This window comes from Tenrec ecaudatus, chromosome 16 (assembly GCF_050624435.1).
Source record: "Tenrec ecaudatus isolate mTenEca1 chromosome 16, mTenEca1.hap1, whole genome shotgun sequence".
Classification (NCBI taxonomy): Eukaryota; Metazoa; Chordata; class Mammalia; order Afrosoricida; family Tenrecidae; genus Tenrec; species Tenrec ecaudatus.
In genome coordinates, this window is record NC_134545.1 from 26,269,472 (window position 1) to 26,297,328 (window position 27,857).

Sequence of the window (27,857 nt, forward strand, 5' to 3'; positions counted from 1 at the left end):
TTGGGCCATCAGGGCTCCTTTCTAATCACTGGTGTAGAAAACCACACAACCAAACCAACCAAGCAACCAGCCAACTAACAGCCCTATCTTTGTATCACCAATGGGGACTTTACTTTCCTCCCTTTAGCGAAAAGGCATCACACCCAACGGCCACTAGGCGCGTGATCCCTGATAACCCTGAACTGATGATGGAGCCAAAGTTCTAGGGCAGTGGTTCTCAAGCTGCCTAATGACTCGACCCTTGAATACAGTTCCTCATGTTGTGGTGACCCCCAACCATAACATTATTTTCGTTGCTACTTCATAACTCTAATTTTGCTACTGTTATGAATCGGGCTACCTCTGTGGAAGGGTTGTTTGACACACACACTCCCCCCAAAAGGGGTCACGACCCACAGGTTGAGAACCGCTGCTCTAGGGTCGGGTTTTGAAAGCCAAAGACCAAGACCAACACAGTCCACAGAACACAGGACAAACTGACACTATGAGGGCACCACTCCAGAAACCAAACTCAAATGTCAGCAAGTCAACTGACTCTCAGCAATGCTGTGGCCAGAGAACTGCCCCTGTGGGTCTCCCTGGCTGTGCATCTTTATGGAAGTAGGAAGCCTCATTTCTTTCCTGAAGAGTGACTGGTGGGTCTGAACTGCTCGTCTTAAGGTTAGCAATTCAATATTTAGCCCAGTACACAAGTAGGACTCCTCAGTTATCCCTAGAAAATGCACAAAATCCCTGCACCAGCCCGAGTAGAAGGCGTTCATCCTTTGTAGACTTTTTTTGGGGGGAAGCCCAATTTTGCTAGTGACTCCCACAAATCTCCAAAACTGCCTCGCACATCACCCAACACTATTCCATACATACAAGTCCGCGGCATGGTCTGAGAGCACCAAGGACTTTCTCAGGACAGGAGGCCAGACCAGCCTGGAGAATGATGTAGGTTCTGAAAAGAACTCAACTTTGCCGAGTCCTCATTTAACTACAGAGCGGATCCGAGACCAATTTCAATCATATATGACCTTCTCATGTCATTTAGCATTCTTCTGTATCATCTTTTTCCTTTCAATTGGTTGTAGTTTTCAAGTGAAATTAAACATGCTATCGAAAGAAAAAAGAGCCCGAGTGGTGCTATAGGTTAAGCACTAGGTTGCTAAATGCTAAACCTAGTTAAGCATTGGGTTCTAAACGGTAAGGTAAGGGATTCACAGCCACCAGCCACTCCCAGAGGACAAAAGATGCAGCTATCTGGTCCAGTCAACAAGGACTGTCTTGGAAACCCTCAAGCGCCAGTCAGAATCGACTCAGTGAGAGTGGATTAGGCTTTCTGGGTCTATGTAAAGAAAACATGGGACGAAAGCTGAAATTAGTTAGAGCCAACCCTCAAATCAACAGTACATCTGGAAAACACCCACTCCCCATTGAAGGTTGGCTAACTCAACAGGAAAGACAAATAAATGACCTGAGATCTATTTTCAAGAGGGCTTATTTGCGCTCTTAACTATATTAAAAAAAAACAGCAACTGCCTTTTATTTTCTCTTGTGTTCTAAATTAAACATGTGATTGATCACTCTGGTAAAACCATGAAACAAGCACTGCGGGGAGTGACAACATGCTCACCAGCACCCCGAAGCACCAATAAGGTAAGGGGCAAGGGTGAAAGACAGACACAACGGAACTCTGAGGGGAAAGGTAAAAGTGGGCAATCAAATCTGCTTATGGCACTGGGTTGTGTAAGCCCAAATCAAAGCAGTCTTATCAACAAACCCCACGGTGTCACCCCATGCACGAGAAGGTGGTCACCCCGAGAGCTGTGGGACAAAAGGATCCCACCTGCTCCCTTGGCTCGTCTCTTGTCCATTCTCAAGGGCTGTTAAATTCTCATGTGGCAGAAACCAAACCAATTAGTGAAACTTCCAAAAGCAAAACCAAACTCCCTGCCTCGGGTGAGATTAAATGACTGTTGGAGGACTGACAGCACAGGGCCGCAGAGATAATCAAGCGGAGGGTGGCTGGGCCATTTGGAGCCTTGAGAATTGATGTGAGGATAACTTCACATCTTTTCCCAGGTGGTCATAAGAACAGAAGATTGGGCGGGTGGAGAGGCTAGTGAACGGGACTGGATGGCTCCCCCAGCAGAGTAGGCACTCGGTATCTCTCTGCTGAATCAATGAATGAAAATCCAAGCCACTGGGTATCCTGAGCCCCTGCCTATCCCTCTGGTGTGGCCAACCAAGTCTTATTTTCTAACAGCTGGTTTACCTATCTTTCCCTCAGGACCTCAAACTCCTTGAAGGTGAAGATTGTAGCAGACTGTAGCAGCAGCAGTCGATCCCAATATGCACTGAACACTTACTATATATTGAACATCCATCCCCTCACCTAATCTTCGCAATCCTGTGAGGTACCGGTTACAGTGTTCCACCTGACATGCGGAAACTGGGGTTCAGGGAGGTTGGAAGCGGCCAAGGTCACAGAGGAGATAGTGGTAGCACAAAGACTCAAACCACAGTGCTGTCTGGCTTCAGGGCCATCCTCTCCACAACTGCCTCTCCCATGAATTTTGAATGCTCAGAACCCAACACAGGACAGATTTTAACCTCAATCTGTCAAAAGGCTGCAAGAGGGTAGCTGAAGCCACTGAATTTCTCTGCCTCTAACTACCCAATTATGAGGCTGTAAACACAGGTTGAGCTCCCGGCCAGGGTCTCCATTCTCTAGCTATGTTCAGCTCCTCTGCATCTGTTTCCTCACCTGATCTCCCAAAGAGCCCTGCCGAGAACCTCAGAGACAATAGTCCTGGAGGCAGTGTCCCTTCACACAGCACTCATTCATTCAGACATTTCTCTAAGCACTTGTGTGACCTTCATCCCGAACAGGCTTCCGTGTAATAGGAGGTAGAGTCAGCAGTGACGGTGGAAGCCACGACACGTCTGCCAAAGCCCAGGTGAGTTTCAGCAGCCGAGAGGTCAGTAACTTGGATTGCTTCACAGGCAGGAATGTTTACCCAGAGTCCTCTGTTCTGCCGGCTGTTTGGATTGGTACAAAGTTTCCTTTTTTCCTCAATGGCTTAACCAATCTACAGCACAGTCCTGTGTTTCCTAACTCTGAAACTGAAGTCTGGTTCTCCACAAATTTCAACTGAGAAGTCCCGCTGAGCCCAACTAGAGCAACCCTGCCCGGATGAGGGCAGAGCATCATCGCCTGTGTGCCCACATCTGCCGCTGCCATGTCAGTGCCTGTGGAGGTTCCATGAGAAATCATAACTTGCTCAACCTGCAAGGCACAGGGGGCCACCACAGGCTGGCCATTCCAAAGACACCTCGAACCACATGCCCCAGGTCACCACTGCAGATCGGAAGGCTCAGTCAGAGAATAGATTCTGGAGTTGAATCGGAAAACATTCAACTTCTAGAAAGCCACGGGACTAACCCAAGGACCCACAGTGGTCTCAAGCCGACTGGAGATACAGAGATGCGGCCTTCACCAAAGAAGCAATGAAGAGTCAACTGCATGGCGGGGGGGCGGGGACGGGGGCTGCACACAGCCTAAGTGCCTAAGTGCCTTCACCGAAGCTGCAAAGAAACAAAAATAAACTCGCAGGATAAAAGGCTGGTACATGAGGAAGAACTTTTGTTCCAGTTAAAGAAAGAGAGAGAAGAAAAAGAAAGCTGCCTATAAATATTTGGGAACATCAAAGGCGGTCCTGTTAAATTAAAAATGCTGTCACACAGATAGGAACTAGCCGCCAGCACTGCCAGCTTCAACATGTGAGCTTGTGATCTGAGGAGCAAGGGCTCAGCTCCTCGAGAAATCTGATTCACTGAAGAAAAAAACTGAACGAGCAGTTGAGTTTTAATAAGGGCATTAAATACCTTAGGAATGAGCTAATTAGAGTTTAACTCTTTCAAGGTTGTCCGAGCCCTTAAGAACGCTGTAAAGAGAGATCCCTCGAGAATCTTGTTAAATCAGTCTCAAAAACTACAATGTCAAAGAAAAGTATTAAAATAGCACCTTGGGACTTCAAAACGGACAAATCCCACCAGGTCACCTCAGACTGAAGGTGGAGGCCAAAGGGAGGGTGTTTTCTGAGGGAGTGAGGCTAGGTTGCTTGCTTATATTTAGGTGTTTGCTTTTTTTCCCCCAGTTGAAACTAGATAAAAACAAATTCTCTTTCAAATACCAGAACAGTCTTGCTTCTGAGAAGGGTCTTAGTAGAGATCATCTGAGGAGAAATGCATCCAGTAGGAGACCGTCATCTACTGGACCTCCCCACCCCCACCCCACCCACTCCTTCCTTGCCTTCTCATTCACTCCAGTGTCACCAGAAATCAGGGCTGAACCTCCCCGGACACAATCAAGGTCACTATAGGAAGTCACCCAACAGCCTTTCCTGTACATCTGGGTCCCAAGGGGAAAAAACCAACAAAGCTTCATCAAGGTAGCTGAGCTTTTCAGGACCAAGGCTGTCTGGCTTCAAAAGTAGAAAGAATTGGATTTTTTTTTTTAATTGGAAAAAGTACACACGCACCTGCACAGGAGAAAGGGACATGCATTCGTCCTCTAGAGCTGCTGTAACCAAGATAACCAAAGTGGGGGGCTTTCCCAGCAGACATGGTATTTTCTCACAGGTGAGGAGTCCAAACCCTGGGTCCTGGGTCCTGGCTCCGGAGGAAGGAAGGCTTCCCGTCCCTGTCTGCTTGGAAGAAGACCTCTTCAGCTGTTGGTTCCTTGTTCCTTAGAGAACTTCATGTGTCTCAGCATCTACCTTACTCCATCTGTTTCTTTAATCTGCCTCTTACATTTCTAAGAATAAACAAAACAGACTCACTGTGTCAATTCTAATTCATAGTGACCCTACAGTGCAGGGTAGAACTGCCCCTGTGGGTTTCCAAGACTAACTCTTTCCTGGAGTAGAGTGAGAGCCTAGTCTTTCTCCGGGTATTTCTAAGAGAGGGACTCAAAACACACCTTACACTAATCCTGTTTCATTAACAAAACCAGCAAGACAAGAATAGAACTGCTTCTTCTGGTTCCCAGGGGCAGACAGCAGCATCTTTCTTCCATGGAACAGACCATGGGCAAAAAGGTTAGAATTTAAAATACATTTTGGGAGACACATTCCACCTATTACATTCTATCCTAGGTCACCCCCCAAAATAATTTATATCCTTGCCACATATAAAGCACATTCAACTTGTCACATTATCCCCCCAAAGTTTGAAATCAACATCAAGTCCAAAACCTCATATTCTGAATCGAATCATCTGAGTCAAATAATAAATAAATAATAAATATGAGTAGAACTTAGGCATAGTCCATCCTGGGGTAAATTCTTCTTTGCCTGTGAAATCTGGACTACCAATTAGCAGCTTCTGAAGTACAGGCACTAGGGAGACATTTCAGCTACAAATGTGAGAAATTGACAGCTGAGTGGATATTATTATCAGCACCAAGCAAGTTCAAAACCCAGCAGAGCATTTGACATGAGCTCCCGAGGCTTGAAAATAATCTTATGTTCTTTCAGACCATCTGGGCAGTGACCCCCACCCACTAGATTCTGAGCGTCAGCCATACCCTCTGGATTCTGGGTGGAAGTCCCTTGGTCCAGGGCTTTGGCTTTACCTTCCAAGCTCCCTGGGGTGGCAATCTGGCTCCCTCAGTTTGAGTTGACCCTAGTCCATCTGAGGGGTGACACTTCAACCCCTTGGGCCTGACACATCCCCACCTCTCCTGGGAGGCAGCCACATCCCCCTGGCAGGAACCTAAACCGCTTCCCCACACTGGGGAAATATCTGACTCTTTGAAACTGAGGAGACTGGCACCGCCCTTCACGATCCAGGCGACCATGGTCCCACCCACTGAAACTGAAAAGGCCCTGCTGCATTATTCCTTCCAGCAGTTCTGCTGCTCTCTAAGCTAGTCCCGGGATGGTCATTTTCCTTTCTCGGAGGACAGCAGATGTCACTCCTTTGGCTTGCTTCCTGCTTGTAGAATTCCAAGAGGCAGACGGCATTCTTGCTTTCATGCTTTCTCTGTCCCCTTCAGTCTGAGCTGACAGCTTTCCTGCTGTGGGAGTCGGGCAGGTCCATTAGTCACAGGTTTAACCTCTTTAACAATGTGGGCGTAGAGTCATATCCTTGGTGGACATTCAAAAGCACGTGGCCTTCGTTTGTACACCAGAATTTTCCAGTCCGTAACTTCTGTTTTCATTTTGCATAGCTCGTTTTAAAATCCATCTCTTTCTTAACACATTTTACTACAAGTAGCAAGAAGAAACCTGCAGCTCCTTTCAAATTTGCTTAGAAATCTCATTAGCTTGACCTCCAGGTTCATCATCACTTACATGTTCTACCTGCGACCAACAATTTGAACATAACTCAGATAGGTTCTTTGCATAAAAAGTTCCACCCTTCCTCCATTGCCCAGTCACATGTTCATCATTTTCTTTTAAAGTCTCACGGGAAGCACAGTGAATGGACACATTTCTAGCAACCTTCTGTTGCTGGCACCCTATGAACTCTCTACGACAGAGCTCTCTACAGCTTCTAACTTCCTTCTAAGCCTTGCCCAGAATTACTGTGGGCATCCACAGTTCTACCAGTCTCTTCAAGGCAAGCCAGGCTTTTCTTATGAGGAACCTTAAAACTGCCTCTGCCCACTCATTAGCCAACTCCAAAATCAAGTCTATATTGTAGCGAGCTACCTGTTAAAGCAGGCCCCTACTCCTCTGGGGCCAGATTCTGCCTTAGTTCTCTAGTACGCTGTAATAGAAATACCACAAGAGGATGGCTTTCACAGACAAGTTTGTTTGATCACAGTTCGAGAGGCTAGAAGTCCACGTCCAGAGGGCTGGTTCTAGGGGAAGACTTTTTCTCTCTCTGCCCACACTGGAGGAAAGTCTTTGCTCTTCAACTTCTACTCCCTGGTCCCCTGTGCTCCCCGGTCCTCTGTATATCCATATTGACAAGAAAACTGAAGAAGCAACAGCGATAGGTTTAGGTTTGGGGCTTCCTTAACCTGTCCCTCTTATAGTTCGTTAGAGATTGACTTAAGACGCACCCTAAACTAATCCTGTCTCATTAACATAAGAAAAACTCATTCTTGAGTGAGATTATAATCCTAGGCATACAGGTTAAAATTTACAACGCATATTGGGACATGGAATCAAACACGGACACACACACACACACACACACACACACACACACACACACTTCAACCCACAACCAGGCATCTTTCTGTTACCCAGTTTCAGGAATTTGAGAGGAGGCAGACAGAAATGTCTACCTTGTCCATTCAAGGGCAGGAATGCACAGCCCCGTTTTTTTGGGGGGAGGGGGTATTAGCAAAAAAACACAGTGTACTCCTATCATTGCCATTTTTAGAAAAAGCCAATGTGTATAATTCTGGGGGCTAAGATTAATAAAGTATTTGCTTTGGCAATATAGCACACGGAATCAAACCAAGTGCTTAAGTCACTTATGCTTGCCACAGGTCCCACATAATTAGGTGCCCAGAGCAAAGCCTTAAGCGTGTCACAACATTCCACGTGCCCTTGCCAGATCCAGAAGAGCAACCAGTTTCCCTTTGGAGCAGATGCCCCCCTGTGTGCAGCCCATGTGGCCTCAGGGACAACAGGCAGGTTGGTCTAGAAACCTGAACCCCAGCCTGCTGCACACAAGACTCAATTCACATCCAGTTTTGTGTACATGCATGTGTATGCCCAAATGATAACATTCAGGGCCATGGGCAATGATCTAGATGTTGGGGCGGGGAGGGGGAGCTGGCTCACAGCGCAGGCAAAGCTGCAGCATAGTGCCCCTCCCAGGGAAACAAGTGGAAGGAGAAGCCTGAGACTCAGATAGGCCCTTAAGGACCAGCACGCTAAGGGAACAGGAACACAGAAGCAAATAGTAAAGCCCTGAGTCTTGAAAAGAGACACCCCTTTTGAGAATGATGACGGCAACATGTGTACAGGTGTGCTTGACACAAATGATGTTATGTATGGGTTGTGATGAGTTGCATGAGCCCCTAATAAAATGATAATAAAAAAAAGAAAGAGAGACACCCCTGTCAGCTAACTTCTCAATAGTGTGCTTGTGGAGTCTTCAAACCTTGATCGACTACTGCTGCTGAACAAAATCCATTTGGGGACTACAATATCAACATTGAGTGCCATTCCTGGGTGTGGCAAAAGGTGTGCTGGGCTGCTAACCAGAAGACCCTCCGCAGAAAGGGCTGGCGACCTACTTCTGAGAACCCACCACTAACTCACAGCATATGGTTGGTGTTCAGTGATAATGAGAATGAGGGCAACCATATTTGTAACTTCATGACATGCCTCACATTCTGACCAAGACAAGCCCAGGTGTACTGCTCCAGCAGAACACACTTTCATAGGGTTTTCAATAGGCTCACTGCCAGGCTTTGCTTCAGAGACATCTTAGTTTATCTCCATTTGACAGATCCAGACACTGAGATCCCAAGAGGTGGAAAAGTCCATTTCCACAGCAGGTAAATAAATGGCAGAGTCATCTGGCTCCAGACATGCTACTCTCTGCTGCCTCTGCCACCAGAGGAAACCCAGGGCCACTTCATTCTGCAAAACCTACAACATATTTCAAAGAACCTGGTAGGCTGGGAGCACCTGTAAGAGCAAAATGGACAAGCACCACTCCCAGTGGTCCATGCCAGTGCTTAGTGGCATGTCCTCCCAACCCCTCTCAAACCCACAGTTGGCTAATAGAAGTAGTTATAATATGGAAGTAAATAAAAGTGATAACAAATCAGGTTATAGGCCAGAGATCAATATAGCTATTAGGAATTCACATGTATTTTCCCATGAAATGGTGGTTTGGTAACAACCACCACCACCACCACCCCTTTCCCATTTCATTGAGGAACAGGCAACTGTTTGAGAACCTCTGAGCAGCCAAAGGCGGAGGTGCAGCCATGGCAGATGTCAGTAATCCAGCACTCAAATCCTCAGACTCCTCTGGGTTGCTCCCTTCCCTAACTTTCTAAACTGACCAGCATGGTCTCATGGGTTAATAGAAATGGTCTCAAGAAATCAGAAGCAACCCATCAGAGCTGCAGGAGGAAGTGTTGGTTGGATGGGAAGGGGGATGTCCCAGTCAAGTGTTGCCTCATCCAGCAGGGAGCTGGAGGAGAGTCTTCTGAGGGCCACACACTCTGGGGGTGCATCCACATCCCTGGTCCCCCTGGAGTCACCTTAAGACCAATTCCAATCAAGTGGAAGTCCCGTGTCTTGAGGAAGGGCCCACTTTTTCTAATTCACACCCAAGGACCCTTTGGGCTGGAGTAGGGAAAGGTTACAAGATTAAGACACAACTCCTGCCTAGAAGAAAATTCTAGTTCCCTGAACCGTCAGAGTTGACTCCAAGTCAGCAAGCAGAAATTAAAAGTGTAGTCAGTCTCCCTCCTGAGCAACTAGCTTTTCATTCACGGTGTGGGGCTGCTTTGGGGACTGGCACAAAGAGTGCAGAGCAGGGCTGCCTGCTCCTTGAACCTGGACATGCCCATCCCCGGCTTCCAGCAGCATGGGTCTCCAGAAAAGAGGCAGCTGGAGCAGTTCCTGCCCACTCCACATTTGGGGACCCCCATCTGGATCACTAAGAACCCCAAGCCCACTGCCATCGAGTCATTCCAACCCATAGTGACCCTATCTAGGGTTCCCAAGACTGTAAGCCTTTCCAGAAACAGATAGTCTCATCTTTCTCCCAGGGAGCACCTGGTGGGTTTGAACTCATGATCACACAGAAGCCCAAGGCCTAACCCCAGGCTCCTTCTCTGGTTCACCAGCACAGCAATCCCCCTCTCCTCACGGTTCATTGCACACCAAGTGCCCAGAATTAACTAGGTAAGATACTTAGAGCCAAGGGGCAAAAGGAGTTCTTTCATGGAGGGGCAAGTCCTTCTTCGCCTCATGTCAGCTCTGCCTGCCAAGAGCAGGGCATGCGAAGATCCAGTTATGGAGGGGAGAATGGCGCCCTAATCCCAGTGGTCCTGTCTGAAGAGAGACCTCATTCATCCTCCCTCCTCCCCAGTCAGCTAACCAAGCTTAGAGCTCGTGCTATTGAGAAAGAAGAGTCCCTGTATGACCTGCAGCAAGACGTCCTTTCACACAGGAGCCCAACTCAAACCAAACCCACTGCCTTCAAGTCACTCCTCACCCCTAGTGACCCTATGAGACAGAGCAGAACATGTGGGAGGCCTCACCATGTAACATGGCAGGGTCGACCAAAGGACTGTTCAAGCAGCCTTGCAGAAGTACACTGAAGACGCAGCTTAAGGAAGGCTAGGTGCACACCAGTCGGATGGGGAACAGCATCATGCTAGCCTAAGGCACAGGAAGCAGTGCTTGAGGCTCATAGAGGGGGTGTCTGAGGGGAGAGAAGGAATGTGTGCAAATGAAAGACAGAAAAGAATAGGAGCTGCACTCAATGCCTCTTGATTTAAATCTCTGTTGAGAATCCTAGACACTGCCCAAGCGTTCGTGGAACAAAGAGATTGTAGAACACTACTCTCTGCATGCTGAGTAAGAATTCTGGGCTTTTGCTACAACTTCCCTGGCAGGAGTACATATAGGGAATAACCATACTTGGAACATCCCAAACTCATCTGCTCCCATCCCATTGCTGTTTTCGAGTCTCCTCTTCCAAAAACAAGGTTGGCATGGCAACCAAAGCACCAGTCACCATGGTCCTCAGCCACATCCGCCAAGGCTTGGCATGCTGAGGCGTGTGCCAACTCTGTTGTCTGTAGGGCACTCCTGGCCACAGTACACAGCAAGCTATAATCAAGTCAGAAACCATCACATTCGTATAGAACCTGGCTCAACATAAATATTCATTAAATGTGAAAACCTACAGTGATGCAATGTTGAGACTGCAAATTTAAACACAAGAGTCAGGAAGTGCAAAAATTACCACTGCCACTGGGACTGGGAATCACCCACACAGCACATTTAACGGCACCAGCAGGTTTATATGTCCTAGAGATGTAGGCCTGAATAACACCAGTCAAAACGACATTAGCTGTTCGCCTGATTACTAGCAGTAAAGCCGCACTCACAGACGGGATGCAGAGCACACAGGCCATGAAAAGGGAGCCCTGAAAAACCCTCCACTTTGGGAGGGAGATGCACCACAGTGTAGATATGCCCTCTGGAATATTCCAGAAGGTTCTGGTACCCATCATTCCTGTTCGAACAAAAAAGGCAGCAGTACTAATAATAAATAGGTCATGCCAATGTAGACAGAATTGAGCAAAAATTTAATCATTTCCCCAAGGTTTAGTTTTGGCCCCAGAAACAGTAGGAAAGCAAATGTTAATGAAACTGAAATTTAAAATTTCTTCTACACATAGCCTGGTTGCCTCTCAAGAAATACTACCTTGGTCCTTTAAAATTCTGCTTCCCACCCAGCAGTTAAACACAAAGGTCAAGTCCCACATCAGAGATTCCAAAAGAGGAGGGAAAAAAAACACACGCACGCGAAGGAAGCAATATGGTGCAAATTCAAGTACTAATTCATAAAAAATTGTTGGTCATCCTTAAGCTATAGCACTTTTGCTGCCCCCAAAGTACCAGTTTTCAAGTGCCACCAAAATAGACTCCCTGAAAGTCTACAAGGGTTTTGAGGAGGTACAGGCCAGCTTAGCGGGACTGGACCGCAGTCACAGTCTCCTGTCTTGCTTCCTTTATCCAGGCCTCTGGAAACCAGAAGCCAGGCAGTTACTTCTGATAGTTTAGTCCATCCCTGCTACTTGGAATGGCCCTAGAACACAACCAAGTCTGAAAAGGACTTGTGAATAGTCCCTACCATCAGGGAATGTTTGGGCAGCCCTTTAAAAAGCTATGTCTTTCTTCTGGCTACATGGACATCTTCATTATATCCTGTCCCTACACATATGCCGTATATACTTGAGTATAAGCCAACCCAAATATCTGCCAAGGCACCTAATTTTTCCACAAAAACTGCATTAAAAATGTGCTGAAAAACTCGGCTTACACACACAGTATATACGGTACTTTGGGGATCTAGACAGGAAGAATTTCAGTTCAGTCACTATTAGAGAGTTTTGTTTGCAAAGCAATAGGTAGATGAGTAAAGCATGATGGTCTTTACAAATGGAGAAATTGCATTATGTTTTAATTCCATTTTTTCATGAATTTTTTGAAGCTCTTTATCTGCTAGGAGCTGTGAGCTTTCTTGTGGGAAAGAGACACTACTGATTCAAGGCACTAAGATGGGAAGTGGGCTTTCCCTGAGCAAGGGAGCGCACTGGTGAACTAGGGACATGCTTGATGGAGGGAGGAGCTAGAGGTGTGCCTGCAGTGGGAGGGAAAGGGGAAGGGAGCACAGAAAGGCAAAACTGGGATTGGGCAGGAACATCTTCCATAGGTTGATGGGAAAGAAAGCGGCCGATGGAGGAAAGGGGACAAGGACCTAGGAGGGACAGAGTGTGATACAGGAAGACAGTTTGAGGCCTATCTATCAGCAAAGAGAAAAGCAAACTGCCTGGGGTACCACACCAATTTCCTTTGGCGTAGGGACAAGTGCTTCACAAGTCAAGCTTTTAACATTCCTCACATGCCATCAGCTGTCTGCCTCCCACCTATTCCAAGGCGGAGGCGTTGTCTGAAAAGACGCCAACTCTGTCTGCATACCCAGTGCCATTTCCAAAAGCAAGGGTAGGTGCTGAACACAAAGTAAGGTGCATTTCAGTAAAACTGTGAAATGAGACACAGAGAAGGCCATTTGGGGTCAGGTCTGGAATGGAACACAAGTCTTGGCAATGACAACAGGGATGGCCCTTCTGGGCACAGTGCTGGGAACCAGCTCCCAGCTGAGGAGGGAGCAGGAGATGATGCAGCTCCAAGCACACTGGGCCCCAGGCCCACGGGAGACATTCTGGAACTCAAACTATCCCAGGAGGGTACCTCTCAGCAAGACCACCACCACAGCTCTTCTGGGGACCAAAGGCCCCAGGCCTGTGCCTGCAGTTCCCTTGTGGTGACAGATCTGAGCCACAATAGCTCTAAAAGGCACGAACATGTATAATCAATTGCCTCACATGTATGTGACAGATGGATACTGAGTAAGGAAGGCTTTAGAACAGGTGCATTTGAATTGTGGTGCTGGTGAAGAATATTAAAAGTACCATGGACTGCCAAAAGAACAAATAAATCCATTTTGTTAGAAGTACAGCCAGGTTGTTCCTTAGAAGCAAGGGTGGTGAGACTTCATCTCAGGAACTTTGGGCATGTTATCAAGAGAGACCAGTCCCTGGAAAAGGGCATCATGCTTGGTAAGTAGAGGGGCAGAGAAAAGATAAGATGGGTTGATACAACAACTGCAACAATGGTCAAAACCGTGAGGATGGCGTAGGACCGGCAGATGTTTTTCTGTTGTACATAGGGGTTGTGATCAACTTGAAATAACAATAACTAACGAGATGAAGGGACCAGAAGCAAAAGAGAAAAGACCTGTAAGATGGCCAAATGGTTCCCATCAACCTTTGAGAAGTCCGAGAGAAGAAAGGAGCAAAGCCCCCCCACCCCACACCCCCCACAACATGCTGGGGACAGTTGGGTCTTGCCCAGCAGCAGCCTCTGAGGTTCACGGAGTCCATCAAAGGGCTGTGATGACACACAACAGTTGAGAAAGTAAAAAAGGGCGCATGGGCTCAACTTGAAAAGACGGCCAACTCCAATGCAGAAGGTGGCCCATATCTGTGAGAGCAACCATCAGTGATGAAGGAAGCTGCAGCCTTGTGACCGAGGTTGAGAACAGGGGACCCTGACTCAGCTGCTGCTCCATTGTGGCAGGCTGTCGTCATGTGGGATTGTGGCTCTAATGGGGCCAAGGTTTTCATTTTTGTTAAGAAGAGCCCAAATCTCACCAGTTCCATGTGAAAACTTCTAGTATTTTAACAGGAAGTGAATAAAACCCTGAAGCTATTTTCAGCCAACTGTCTGTGTGTACCCCAGTATCATTCTCAGTGTCTGTCAGTGTCATTCTGGATATAGATTTGAGGGTGGCCTTTCTGACCCCTCCCTGCTCTACCCTACAAAGCCAGCACAGAAACCTCAGGTGCTGCAGCACTCCCTGGGCAGCAAAACCTTGGACCGTGGACCAAGGTCCTTGGACCATGGGGGTAGGTACCAAAAGCAAGGTGGTCGGTCCCTTCCATCTGCCGGGCAGCCGTCAGTCCCTGCCTAAAAAACCCCAGGGCAGCCTGCAGCTCCTGAACCAGGCTCAAAGGTTCCTATACAGAAAGGGACCCAATATGATACCAGGAACCTTCCTTTCACTCACAGAGTAATCAGAGCGCCGGTCCATGGTGTGATGTGGCAGGCAGAAAAACAAGTGTTTTGCTATTTAGGAAGTGACAGGGATATCCAGACTGTGGCATTTCAGAGGATGCAGACTGCTTCATCTTTCTTCTGAGCAGCAGCACTTCCCCTCAGGGTAACAGTCCAACAGTTACTGCGCCAGGGCTCTTCTTCTGCATGGCATTTTGATGATGCGTATCAAGAGCCTTAAAAGTGTAATGTTTAGACTGCTTGACCCAGCAATTCCAACTCTAGAAACGTATCTTATAAGGAATGATTAAGAGGAGACCTAGAAGAGGCATTTATTATGCAGCCATTAAAAATGTGGCTGAATATCTAATCAGAAGACAATAAACTAGAAGGTAAAAGATGATACACCCTATGTGGTGATTTTAAATTTTCTTTAAAACCCTTCTAAGCTTGTGGGGCAAAGAAAGGGGGGAAGTGAGGAAATACCCTAAAGGTTAACAGGTTAAGTTACAAAAGAAGTCAATTCTGCCTCAGGGTGACCCCAGGTGTTCAGACCATGTGCTCCACTGGGCTTTTTAAGGATGAGCTTCTGGTGGACTTGAACCTCCAGTCTTTCCATCAGCAGCCCAGTTATTTAACTGCAAACGCCAATCAGGACTTTATCTCAAGGGAGTGAAATAGGTTTTCTTTTCCATACTTTTCTGGAATTTCTAAGTATTCTATAATGAACATCTACTATTTTTATCATCAAAAGATAAGTTACAAATTGTTTTCTTTTGTTTTAGCCCCTGATTAAGAGGAATTCATTCCAGTTTTTCTATTCAGATCTACATTGCACCTGGGTCCTCAGCAGGCAGAGTGCAGTGAGTCATGGCCTCAGGTGACCCAAGTTCAATGCCTCCGTGGCAGCTTACCATACAAAGATCCCAAAGCCTCAGTTCCCACGGTATAGCAGGGCTAACTCAACTGCCCAAATCCTTATGTGGGAGTTTACAGGAAAAACATCAGTCCAGCTCATGGCACCTCACTCAAAAGAAGAAAATAAAATATCCTCACTGCCATCAAACTGATTCTGACTCATGACGGCCCCAATAGGACCCGGAGAACTGCCCCTGTGGGTTTCCAAGACTAACTCTTGGAGCAGCTAGCTGGTGGGTTTGAACTGCTGACTTTGTGCTTAGTAGTCCAACATATAACCACCAGGTCACCAGGACACATTGCGAGTGCATTTTAAAAGCTGCATGCTTTCTCTAGACAGTTTCCAGTTAGGATTTTATAATGTCTGCTGGCAGCATCTCAGATTAACCGAAGTCCAAGTAGAAAATCATGTCTGAATTAGATCCTTGCCACCAGATGGGACACCACACACACACACACACACACACCTCTCAAACACCATCCTGTTCTTTTATTTTCAAGGAGGCCTTTTCTGCACTAGACCCCAACTTAGGGGGACTCTGACTCATGGTGACCCCATCAGGACTTCAATAGCTGTGCGGAAGTGAGTGGCCAGGGCTCTCTTCCAAGGTACCTCTGAGAAGACTCGAACCTCTAGCCCTTTGGTTAGCAGCTCAGTATATTAACCATTTGCACCAGCCAGGGACTCCATTTCTGCATGAAGAGTCTAAAAGTCTCATTCTAATATGCATTTTCATGTCACATTTCCAGGATCATCAAAGCCTTTTAATCAAATCAACTCTACCCATCAAGTGTTGGGGAAGGAAGGGAGTGAACATCAAGGCTTACTACATATCAACAGGTAATAAAAATACAACACTCTCCTTTGAACCACAATGGGCCTGCTGATCTCATTCTCTTAACGTTATCATGAGTCAACAGAATCACTACCACACAGATTTTAAAACACCTCATTCAAGCTACAAACTGAACAAAGAACCTCTACTCTCCCCACACTCTAAAAACAAAAAACAAACGCACAGCCATTTAACTCGACTCATAGTGACCCTACTGGACAAGGTAGGGCGGTCCCCTTTACGCTTACAAGACCAACTGCTTACAGGGACAGTGAAACAGAAAACCCGACTTTCTCGTGTGGAGCAGGAACTTCAGACCTTCAGCTTGTGGCCCAATGAGTAGCCATTATGCCATCAGCCCCCACCCCCGTGTTTGACACAGGTACAAAGGCACATCTCTACAGAAAGGTTATCAGCTTCGATTTCAATGGTGGGTAACATGAGCAGGGGATGACCGCAATGTCCAGCTGGTACACTCTATTTTCATGAGGTCCCTCTCCCCAATGGGCCGGCCAGGTCTAGCCATAGCTCCAGGACCAGCTTTTCTGGCCCAGGCAATTCTTTGTGTCCTACATGTTTCACCAGACAGGATTTGTCACACTCTAAAGTACCTGCCATAAGTTGTGACTGTGCCTCGCCCATCTTGTCCTGCCAGTGCCTGGCCTTGTGTAGAGGCTGGTGGACAGCAGGCACCAATAACCACTGACAACCAGCACCCACAGCAAATTCTGATAGCCAGGAGATGGACCAAGCAGGGAGCGCTCCAGTGCTCTACATGAAACTGGAAAGCCGAGTCCACACAGCGTAAGGAAGGGATGAAGGTGGAAAGGCCCTCTGTGGAGAAAGCCAGACCCCCTCCCCAATGGCTCTAAAACATCAGCCATGGGAAGAGAAGAGGCAGAGAGAGAGGTGTGTCTCACATCAGAAATGCCCTTTAAATGTTCCAACGTCCTCCCAAGAGCCAAAACCAGTGGTCCCTCTTCCCATGTGTCAGACTGACTGTGGGGAAAAAAACAAGTTAGAATGAACCTGCCATGATCTTAGGAAAGGAAACATCGTTGAGGAGAGGGCAGTGTTTTTCAGTTAAAAGCTCATCTCTTGATTTCAGGTCTGGATTTCTACCTGACTAAATGCTACCATTAGCTTATGTAACCTCCATACAGGCCAGGAAAGAGCCTCACAAAGCAGTCTTCTGCAGAGAAAAATGCTTCTGGGTTTGAATCTCAGCTCCACTCCAACCTGCTTCACACGTGACTTGACCTCTCCATGCTCAGTCTCCTTGTGGGAGAACCTCCTCCGTTAACCATCGGGTATAAGAAAGCACTGGGCCCAGGACCTGGCACACAGTGGGCCCTTAATCACTAGCAGCTATTTTGACAAGCTTGACCAGAATGGAAGACTGAGAGACTCAAAGTCTGAATAAATTAGAAAAGTAACGGTTTAAACTCCATGTATAATTTAAGAATGCCTGGCCTTCTTCAAGGTGATCGTAGAGCACCTTCCTGGACCTGCTCTTTCTTCCCAGGTACTCCCCCAGGGTACAGGCAAGGAGCACAGAGAAACTCTGAGCCTGGCAGGCAAAGACCCTAATATTAATATTCATCTGGGTGCCCCTCTTTCACTGTGTACCTCTAAGCACACTCCTTATTGATCACATGAAACGCATGCATCTGACTTTGTTTATAGCAAAGCTTCATTGAAACATCATTTTTGTCACAAACTGCAAACCCACATCCTACAGACTTGGGACACGCCACCAAGAAGCAATATTAGGATTAACATTAGGGTCAGGTGAATGATGATTCCGAATGCTCTACGTTTATGCCCAAGGACACGGGGGTGTGGCCATGGACTGCTCTGTGCACCTGTCCATCCATCAGGGCTTTCTCCAACTGTCGGTGCTTTATCAGGAAAAGATCTTCTGATCTTTATAATGCCACACACCCTGCCCCAAATGTGTGCATACACACACACACACACACACGTCACTTTCATACCAAAAAATCAACTGCCACTGAATCAGTTCTGATTCACAATGACACAGTGGTGTCACCATGGCTGATTTTTTTTTTTTTTGCAGTAAATCACCACCTTTCTTCCAAGACACTTCTTGGTGAACTCAAATCACCAACCTTTCAGTTAGCAGCCAAGTGTAGGAATCATCTTCAGTGCTCAGGGACTCTCATGCTCACAGACCAGGGCACCTGCCAGAACCAAGAGAGAACACCATCCTTTCAACCACCAAGCAAGTTTCTGGAAATAATACCCCAAAAAAGAAAACAAAGCCTGGAATTTATGACAGAGGCAATAATATTGCTCTTGTCTATGAATTCACACTTTTAAGACCTGCCCTGATGTCCACTCCAAATACAGTTCAAGTCTCTGGTGGGTCGTGGCAGTGGGGGCCCAGCATTGGATCCAGGCCCACCACAAGGCAAGGCATGAGGAGCTGCTAAGGAGCTTCAAGATCAACGGATTCTCTATCTCACTCTCCCCAATAAATGGGACACAACAGACCATTCTGCTCGTCAACAACATTCCCATACTCTCACTGGGGCCGGCCCTCACTTTTTCCAAAGATGTTACATAGTCCCAGAAAGAAGCAAACTGAGAAATTAATGCACTGCATACAAGGCCTTGGGACCTAAGGGCTAAATTCTGCAGGGAAAACCAGAGCAAAGGTGTATTATTTAACCACGCGCCTCTCTGTCTCCATAAGCACCTGTGAACAGCAGCCATACAGATCTGACTCCGAACAGGCCTTTGGTTAAATGTTGGTTAAACAAACATGCTTGTCAGAGGCAGGAAACCTGTGGACTTCACCCCAAATCACACTGCACAAGTTCTCAGCAGTGGACTGCTACACAACTGCCCTTATGAAGGAGTCTGAGAGTGTGCGGCAAGTGATCTAGGTTTGGTCTTAAGATTCCCAAAACCCACTGTTGTGGAGTCAACTCTAACTCACACAAAGGAGTAAATTTCTCTTACAGTTCCAATAAATGTTCATAGGAGCAGACAAGCTCAATTTTTCTCCTCAGAAACAGCTGGTGGGTTTAACTGCCGACCTTGCGGTTAAGCTGCCCTGCATCTAACCCCCTGTGCCACCAGGGCTCTTTGTAGTAGTGGGTTAAGGCTATTTCTGTTAGTGGGGGAGGCCCCAGAAACTTCCAGGAGGCAAAACTGTCTGTCTTCTCAAGAAGACAAAAGTGTCCATGTATAAGACAGTCCATATAATTTCAGGGGACCCTGGGCCATCTCTGGAAGTCAGCGACCCTCGGGTTAGGAACTCCCATTCTAAATAGTACACTAAAAACTCAGCCTTGGATTCATGTCAAGGCTAACCAACAAAGTGCTGCTTATTGGGGGTTAAAAAAAAAAGACAAAGGCAACGAACCATTCTCCTGTGCTCTGAGGCCAAGCAGTGTGAACTTCAGAGGGCACCACGAGGGACTAGGCCAGCATAGGTTTTAATCCTGAGTTTACTTTCTATCCACCATGTAAGGGTTAGAGAAACCAATTGTTTCTCACGCTCAGTTTTCTCATCTGTAAAATGGGGTAACAGTAGTTGCTTAGTCTGTATTAGGCTAAGAGAAGTGTCCTGCACACAGAACATGCTTGTACACTGAAGACCTCGCCACCTTCCCTAGAGCCTACAGACTCCACCCGTACCTCCCACCCACTTCATCTCCGTCATAACTTTACTAGGAACTCCTATGAGGTCTCAGGGAATGTGATAGAAAATATGAGCCTTTGGCCCTAACTTGGCCAAAAAAAAAAAAAGAGCGTTGAAGAAAGCAGATGGTGCCCAGCTATCAAAAGATATAGCGTCTGGGGTCTTAAAGGCTTGAAGGTAAACAAGCAGCCATCTAGCTCAGAAACAACAGAACCCATATGGAAGAAGCACACTAGCCTGTGTGACCAGGAGGTTTCGAAGGGATCAGGTATCAGGCATCATCAGAACAAAAAATTTTACCATAGTGAATGAGGGGGGCAGTGCGGAGTGGAGACCCAAAGCCCATTTGTAGGCCACTGGATATCCCCTTACAGAAGGGAGGAGACAAGCCAGTCAGGGTGCGATATAGCACCAATAAAAATAAAACTTTTTTCTTGTTCCTAAATGCTTCCTCACCACCACTATCATGATCCGAATTTTCCCTTGCAAATCTGGCTAAACCAGAGGATGTACACTGGTACAGATAGGAACTGGAAACACAGGGAATCCAGGGCAGATGATCCCTTCAAGACCAGTGAGTGGTGTGAGTGGCGATACTGGGAGGGTAGAGGGAGAGTGGGTTGGAAAGGGGGAACCAATTACAAGGATCTACATGTAACCTCCTCCCTGGGGGACGGACAACAGAAAAATGAGTGAAGGGATATCGGACAGGGCAAGATATGACAAAATAATAATTTAGAAATTATCAAGGATTCATGAGGGAGGGGAGATCAGAGGCTTAAGTGGAGAGCAAATGTTTTGAGAATGTACAAATGTGCTCTACACAATTGATATATGGATTGTGTTAAGAATTGTATGAGCCCCTAATAAAAAGGTTTTTAAAAAAGCTCTTAAGGGGAAAAAAAGAGCCCCTAAGAACACATGGTATTTTCAGTTGCCTCACAAGCATGTGCAAGTTGAACATTGAATAGGGAAGACCAAAGACGTGAAACCTTTGAATGACAGTGTTACTGAGGAATCTTGCAAGTACCATGGGCTGCCAAAAGAAGAAAGAGATCGGTCTTAGACAAGTATGGCCAGAATGCGTCTCAGAGGCAAGGATGGTGAGATTTCGTCATCTCGTGTCCCTGGAGAAGGACTTCATGCTTGCTAAAGTAGAGGGACAGGGAAAAAGAGGAAGGCCCTTGATGAGATGGACTGACACAGTGGCGGCAACGATGAACTGACAGTGGCGGCAACAATGGACTCAACCATAAGAACCATTGTGAGACTGCCACAGGACCAGGCAGTGAGTGTTTCATTCTGTTGTGCATAGGGTGCTATGGGTTGAGCCAACTTGATGGAATCTAACAAGACCTCAAGAGGGAACCCTGGTGGAGCCGCAACTATGCACTCACCTGCTAACCAAAAGGTCCACGGTTCAAAAATCACCAGCTGCTCCGAGAGAGAACATTATGACAGTCTGCTTAAAGATTACAACCTAAAACACCCAATGTGGCAGTTCTATACTGTCCTACGAGGTGGCTAAGAATAGGACTTCCACTCAAGGATAACTGGGAAGGCCTTATAAAGTCACAACACACAATCTAAAATTTCTCCCAACATTGAATACTTGGTTTTAGCCTATGAAGCCCATCTCCCAAAAGACAGCATTTCCTTTCCGTGTGATTCCAGGTCAGCTGTCAGCTCACAATTGTTCTGCTAGGCCAACTCAATTGTCAGAGGCAGGCCTGGCTAAGTTCATTTAAAATGGAGATCAAAGGGAAGTGGTTGATCAAAGAAGGGACTAGGCAGGGGCATCAAGTTTCCTAAAATTCTTCTCTTTGGTACCTTCAGGGTGTCTACGGACTGGCTGGCCTTGCCCTGGTCCCTCTCCTAGAAAGCTAAAGGCACTGCCATGGTTCTTAAAGGTCCTCTGCATTTAAGACCATTCAACACTTCACCCAGGATTTCAAAGTTAACTCAGTGAGTCCATTTAGACTCACAGCAGCCCTCTGGGATGGAGTAAAACTACCCCTTGTGGGTTTTGAGATTATAAATCCTTACAGGAACAGAAAGCCTGAGCGTCCTTTGACAAATTAATTTCTCAGTATCTGACTTCAAAGAAAATGCATTTCTACTTTAAAATAATCTTTCATCCCTAAAAGATGAACATGTTCTTTGTTGGTTTAACCAATCTACCTCTCACTACACCAAATTCCGCTGCCACTGCCCACCCAATCAACTCTACTGATTAAGGACCAGAGAGTGAAAATGTCCCCATAAGGTTTCCAAGGTTGTAACTCTTTATGGAGTAGACAGCTTTACTCTCCTCCCACAGAGGAGCTAGTGGTTTCAAACAGCTGACCTTGTGGTTAGTAGCACTCCTGGGCTCTCCCTACTGCCTAAGGACCAGAGAGAGTGAGAATGGCCCCATAAGGTTTCCAAGGCTGTAATTCTTTATGGACTAGACAGCCTCACTCTCCTCCCACAGAGGAGCTAGTGGTTTCAAACTGCTGACCTTATGGCTAACAGCCCAGTATGATCCAGTACGCCACCAGGGTTCCAAACTCACTGCCACCAAGTCGATGCTGATTCTTAACGACCCTATAAGACAGGGAGAACTGCCCCTGTGAGTTTCCCAGACTGTAACTCCGTACTGGAGTAAACATCCTTGCCCTTCTCCCAAAGAAAGGCTCATGTTTTCGAACTACTGACCTCGTGGTTAGCAGCCTAACACAACCAGGGCTCCCTGAGTCCCCCCTTGTCAATGCTAATCAGGCCTTTAGTTAACAACACCAACCATGTGAACTGCAGGGCTAAGTGGTTTCTGATAAGGATCTCATTAACAGCAAACAAATTGGTCGGAAGATAAAATATGTATCAATATGTCTAATAATGCTTTACAACTCACAGTTCAGAGCTAGAGGTGTGTAATTAATCCCTCCAGCACTCCAACAGTAGCCTGCCTCACTGACAAGCATCTGGGTTTAACTGCATGAATACATAAGATAATAAAAGTAATTAATAGTATTTCCTACCCACACATTGTGGTGTTCACCATCACTTTCACAAATAGCGATGTCAAAAATTCAAGCTTGTCTGCACACAGAACACACCGATGACCTTGGTAGGCCCACAAAACTCCTGGGCGCTACTTCCAAGATGTGAATCATTACGCGTGTACCATCCCCCTTCACTCCTGGGCTCTCCCTCTCGGTACACTCAGCTGCCAACCAGAAGGCTGGTAGTTTAAACCCACAAGCCGCTCCACAGTAGAAAGATGAGGTAGTCCGTTCCTTTAAATAGTTGGTCTTGTAGTCATTGCTATCTTCAATCGGCTCACACTAATGTGAAAGCCTGACATCCAATAAGGCTGAAGAATTGATGTCTTTGCTTTGAGATGTTGGCAAAGAATACCACAGTCAGCCACTGTCAAAGAAGAACAAACACATGTGTCTTGGAAGTGCAGCCAAAATGCTCCTTAGAAGCAAGGACGGCAAGACTTGATCTCACACACGTGGGACATGTTATCAAGAGGGGACAGTCCCTGGAGAAAGCATCCTTCGTGTTTGCGAAAGCTGAGGAGCAGTAAAAAAAAAAAGCCCACCCACCACAAGATGGACTGGCACGGAGGCTCCAACAGTGAGCACAAGCGTAGCAACAAGTGTGAGAATGGTACAGGGTTGCCCACAGGGCCACGCCAAGTCCAAACTGACTGGATGACACCTCCACAACCAAGCCCATTCCCTTACAGTTCTCATAAGTAGAGAGGGGGTTCCCCTTCTGCCTCTGAACTAGGAACACAGTGCTGCTGGACCCTGTTAGAAATAACGAGAGCCATGTTTGACGACTATTATTCACTGTTTAGGTTTAGTAATAGGAAAATGAGCTCAGCCCTGAAGGTCATAAAACATTCACGGGCAAATCAACACAGAGCTTTTTTTTTTTTTAAGATAGTGAACAAAAGGAGGTTTGAAAAGTACCGCTCAGGCTTTTCAGATCAACATTCATCTGAAGCTGCATGCCCAGTCACTGCTTCTCCGTTCCCATCTCTCTCTCAGATGGTTCAAACACTCCCCATCAGCTTTTCTTATTTACAAACAAAATCTTTTTACAGGGTCAACAGGGGTCACACCTGCTCTTTTAGCCCACCACTATTTGAAGAGCCTTGGGAAGCCATGCAAAGGTTCATGAGCTCTTTTATAACGAGAAAGATATTAACTATGTGCATTACACAAACAGGTAAACTCAGCCACGCAGCTACAGCCACAAAGGAATAAAGGACTTTTGTTCCATAGGTTCATTAAGAGTCGGATTCAACTGGATGGCAGTGCACCTGAGTTTGTATTATTGATTGCAAGGACCTCTAGTGGTGCAGTGGGCTGCTAACTGAAGTGGGTAGTTCAAACCCACCAACTGTTCCTCGGGAGAAAGACAAAGTTGTCTGCAAAGATTTACAATCTCAGAAAACTTCAGTTCTACTTGGTCCTATAAGGTCACGTAACTTGATGCAGTGGGTTTTACTGGTTTTATAAGGCATCCTGGTGGTGCAGTGGTTGAAGTGCTTGGCTGCCACCCACAAGGTTTGCGGTTCAAACACACCAGCTGCTTCACAAGTGACATCAGGGGCAGTCTGTTCTCATAAAGATTTACAGCCTCAGAAACCCCACGGAGCAGTTCCTCTGTCCTATAGGGTCATTATGAGTTGGATTTGACTCAAAGGTCAGCTTGGTTTGGGGTTATTAGTTATTGCTTAACAGGGAAACTTATTAAATACCATTTAAGTCATTTTTCTTTAATTACCAATTGTTAACTTTGGGGGAGGGAGGGTTGCTATCTAGGCAAATGGGACTACCAAGAGATAGAAAAAACTTCAAAAATTTTTCAAAAGAGAATAGGTCCCTCCTGCCAAATTCACAATTATCTTCCTACCCAGAAGGATAAAATAGTTACAAATGGTGTGCTTAAATGCGCAATTTTGTATTAGATAGCCACCGAAGATTATCTCCAAAGCACAGCACTGTTCATAATGGAGAACTTGCCAGACACACAATCCTAAAGAAAGAATACAAGCTACAACACTGCAGATTTTGGGGGGATGGAGATGGGGGAGACACACAGGACAAACTTCACAGAAGTCTCCTTCAGAAAGTGAAGGGTCCTGGTAAACCAGCCCCCCCCACCCCACCCCCGCAAATAGAGCAAGGGGTCACTAGAGAAGGATTTTAAAAGCCCAACCTATTTGTGACTGCTGTGAATGAAAAGTTTAGAAATCTTCCACAGAGCTTGCACGGAGAAACTTAAGAATTAAAGACCACAGTTACATCATTATGTACGGTTTTAAAATTTCAAAAGTTTTTGGTAACATAGGTAAATCATAACCTCTAGGTTCCCCACAGGCGTTGAAGAAAGAGTTAAGAGCCCTGCAGTCAATACTGCCCATTGACCGCTAGACCACCCCCCCACCCAAAAAAAAAAAGGCTCTTGCCGCTTTGGAGCGATATACACCTCTGAAGTGGCAGCGCGCAGGTTCCCTGCCCTGCCCTGCCCACGCAGGGCTCTGCCCTCGCGGAGAAGAGGCTGCCTACAGTCTGCGCTCCCCAAGCATTCCAATCACCCTTCTCATTTTCACTCACTCGGGAGCAATGCACAGGCCCTGCAACCGTCCGACCACGCTCTCAGGAGTTCACAGGCTCAGACAGGACGACCCTTTCCAATGCCCCCGGAGGCAGCTTGCAGAACCCTCCCTCCACTAAAGAACTGATAAATCCCGGCCAGAGACGCGGGAAGGCATCTATCTGCCCATCCACTGAGGCTTCAGCTGAGACCCCGTCCCTCCTCCTCCTAAGAGAGGGCACTGCTGGGCGTCCCCTCCATACAGACGCCTTTAGAAGCCATTCCTCTTTCATCTGGAGCAAGGTGGCTGAGGCCCTGTCAGCGAGCACCCAGTCTCCCGACTTCCAGGCCCTGCGCAAAAGTGCTTGGCCCAGCGGCGGGCAGGCGGTCTCCTTTCTCCCACCCTGTGCAAGCTGAGGCTTGGCGCACACACCGCCTTCCAGCGCCACTCCACAACACCTCGAGCTCCACTCCTCGGCCTACTGCCCCTGCGCCCCTGCCCGTTCGCAGCCCAACGGGGGATCAGAGCCCAGGTGAGCAGGCGCCTCACGGAGCCTTGCTACAAGCCCCCAGCCAAATCCGGCCGATACCCAAAAGAACGCAGATAGATAGGAAAACCCAACCCGAACTAAGCCTTCATCCCCGTCGGTCCCCAACTGGCACGCAACAGGTAGTTCTCGGCACTTCCACCTGAGGCAGATAGAAATGCCCAGCCGGCCCGAGGACGCCACCCTATCGTGGGTACCTGGGCCTGGGGTCCACCTTCTGTCCCCGGGGCCACAGGAGACTGGGATCCGGACGGGGCGGGCGGGCCGAGCCCCCACGTGCGCGTGCCCCGCAGGGCGCCCCGAGGCCGCGTCCCGCCCGACAGGGATGCCGCCGGCCTCCTCGTCCTCCCCCACCCCCCACCCTCTCGCCCGCCCGCTGCGGGGTCGCCGGGCGCAGCCCCCGGAGCCATCTTGTGTCGGCGCGGGGTCCGGGCGGCGGGCGGCTACCTGCACGATCTCGCCCTCGGCGCTGAGCGTGGCCCCGGCCCTCGAGAAGCGGCCCGTGAGGCCGGTGGTGTAGGTGGTGTAGTCGCCGCTCGGGCTCGACTCGAACAGCACCACCTCCACGAACGCCGTCTCCTTGGCCCGCGCCGCGCCGGGCCCCGCGGCCGCCAGCAGCAGCCCGAGCAGCAGCGGCAGCGGCGGCGGCGGCGGCAGGCGGCGGCCGCGGGGGCGGCGGCGGCGGCGGCGGCGGCCCGGGGCCCCTGGGCGCCCGCCCGAGCGCGGCCTCATGGTCCTGCGGCGGGAGGGCGCGGAGGGCGGGCGCGGCCGGGCATAGTCGCGGGCCGGCGGAGGACCGAGCGCGGGCGGACGCCTCAGAGGCTCATCGCAGCGGCAGCGTTGGTGGCGGCGGCAGCGGCAGCGGCGGCGGCTTTGTGGATCGCAGACTCCGCTCGGTTCCCTCGGCCGTCGCGCCGCGGCCCTTTCATCTGCTCCACGTGAGAGGTTATCCCCGCCCCGGCAGCGCCGTGACCCGCTCTCTTCTCCCTCCCCGCGCTCAACCGCCGCCGCCGGAGGGAGCGGGAGGGCGGGGCGGCCGCGCCTGCGGCGGGGGGCGGGCTCCGAGCCTGACACGCCTCCGCCGTGGCCCGCCCACGTCCTACGCCTCTGGTCGTCGCTCCTCCCCAACTCCGAGCGCGGCCCGCCTCTCGTCCTCGCTCCGCCCACCTCCGTGTGCGCCCCGCCTCTCGTCCTCGCTCCGCCCACCTCCGTGTGCGCCCCGCCTCTCGTCCTCGCTCCGCCCACCTCCGTGTGCGCCCCGCCTCTCGTCCTCGCTCCTCCCGCCTTCAAGTGCACCGCGCCCCGCCCCTCGTCCACGCTCCGCCCCTCGCGATCGCGCCTTGCCCCGCCCTCAGCGGCGGACATTTCTACTCCTGGTTGCCGATGTTCGCCCCGAAGCGTCTCAACCTGTTCTGCGGTGGTTGCGCGCCCTCTCTGGAGCCCCTTGCCGCCCGACCCAGTGCAGAAGGCAGAGCAGCCGCGATCGGGACGTGAAGAACCTGGCCCTTCTCGGCTCCCCTGCCCCTGTCCTGCTTCCCCGGAGCGGGGTGCGGGCGCCCGGCGCCTCACCCTGAAGCCCACCTCCACGGAGCGGGAAAGGCATCTCGGCCACGCCAGGCCGGCCGTGTGGGGTTCTGGCACCAGTGCCGCCTAGACCACTCACCATAGGGACTGGAGGAGGAAGGAGAGCCTGTGGATGTCATTGTGCACCCGTGGGGTTCCGCACAATCCTTAGGGGGTGTTCCTAAAGACGGGGGATCGAATCTTTCAGGGCTCCCAGCACCCCCAGAAGATAAACTTTCATTCCCTACCCCTCTGCCTTCTCATCTCCCAGGCTTCTTTCATAGGCCAGATTCCCTTCCGTAGACTCGACCACCATGGTCTTGGCTTTGTTCAGATACTTGGAAATATCTCATTAAGGATGATAGGCTAACACACTCAAAAAATTGAAAGAAAA

At 48.6% G+C, this 27,857-nt stretch overlaps 1 protein-coding gene across 2 annotated transcripts in view; it reads right to left on the reverse strand.

The window, feature by feature from the left end:
- Nucleotides 1-26,904, reverse strand: part of ZNRF3 (zinc and ring finger 3) — a 180,957-nt gene extending 154,053 nt beyond the window's left edge. For both annotated transcript variants that reach the window (XM_075533612.1, XM_075533611.1), the window contains exon 1: nt 26,348-26,904. In XM_075533612.1, coding sequence (XP_075389727.1) covers nt 26,348-26,632 — 285 coding nt within the window. In that variant the 5' untranslated portion in view covers nt 26,633-26,904. The remainder of the gene's footprint in view (nt 1-26,347) is intronic.
- Between the last annotated feature and the right edge of the window lie 953 nt (nt 26,905-27,857).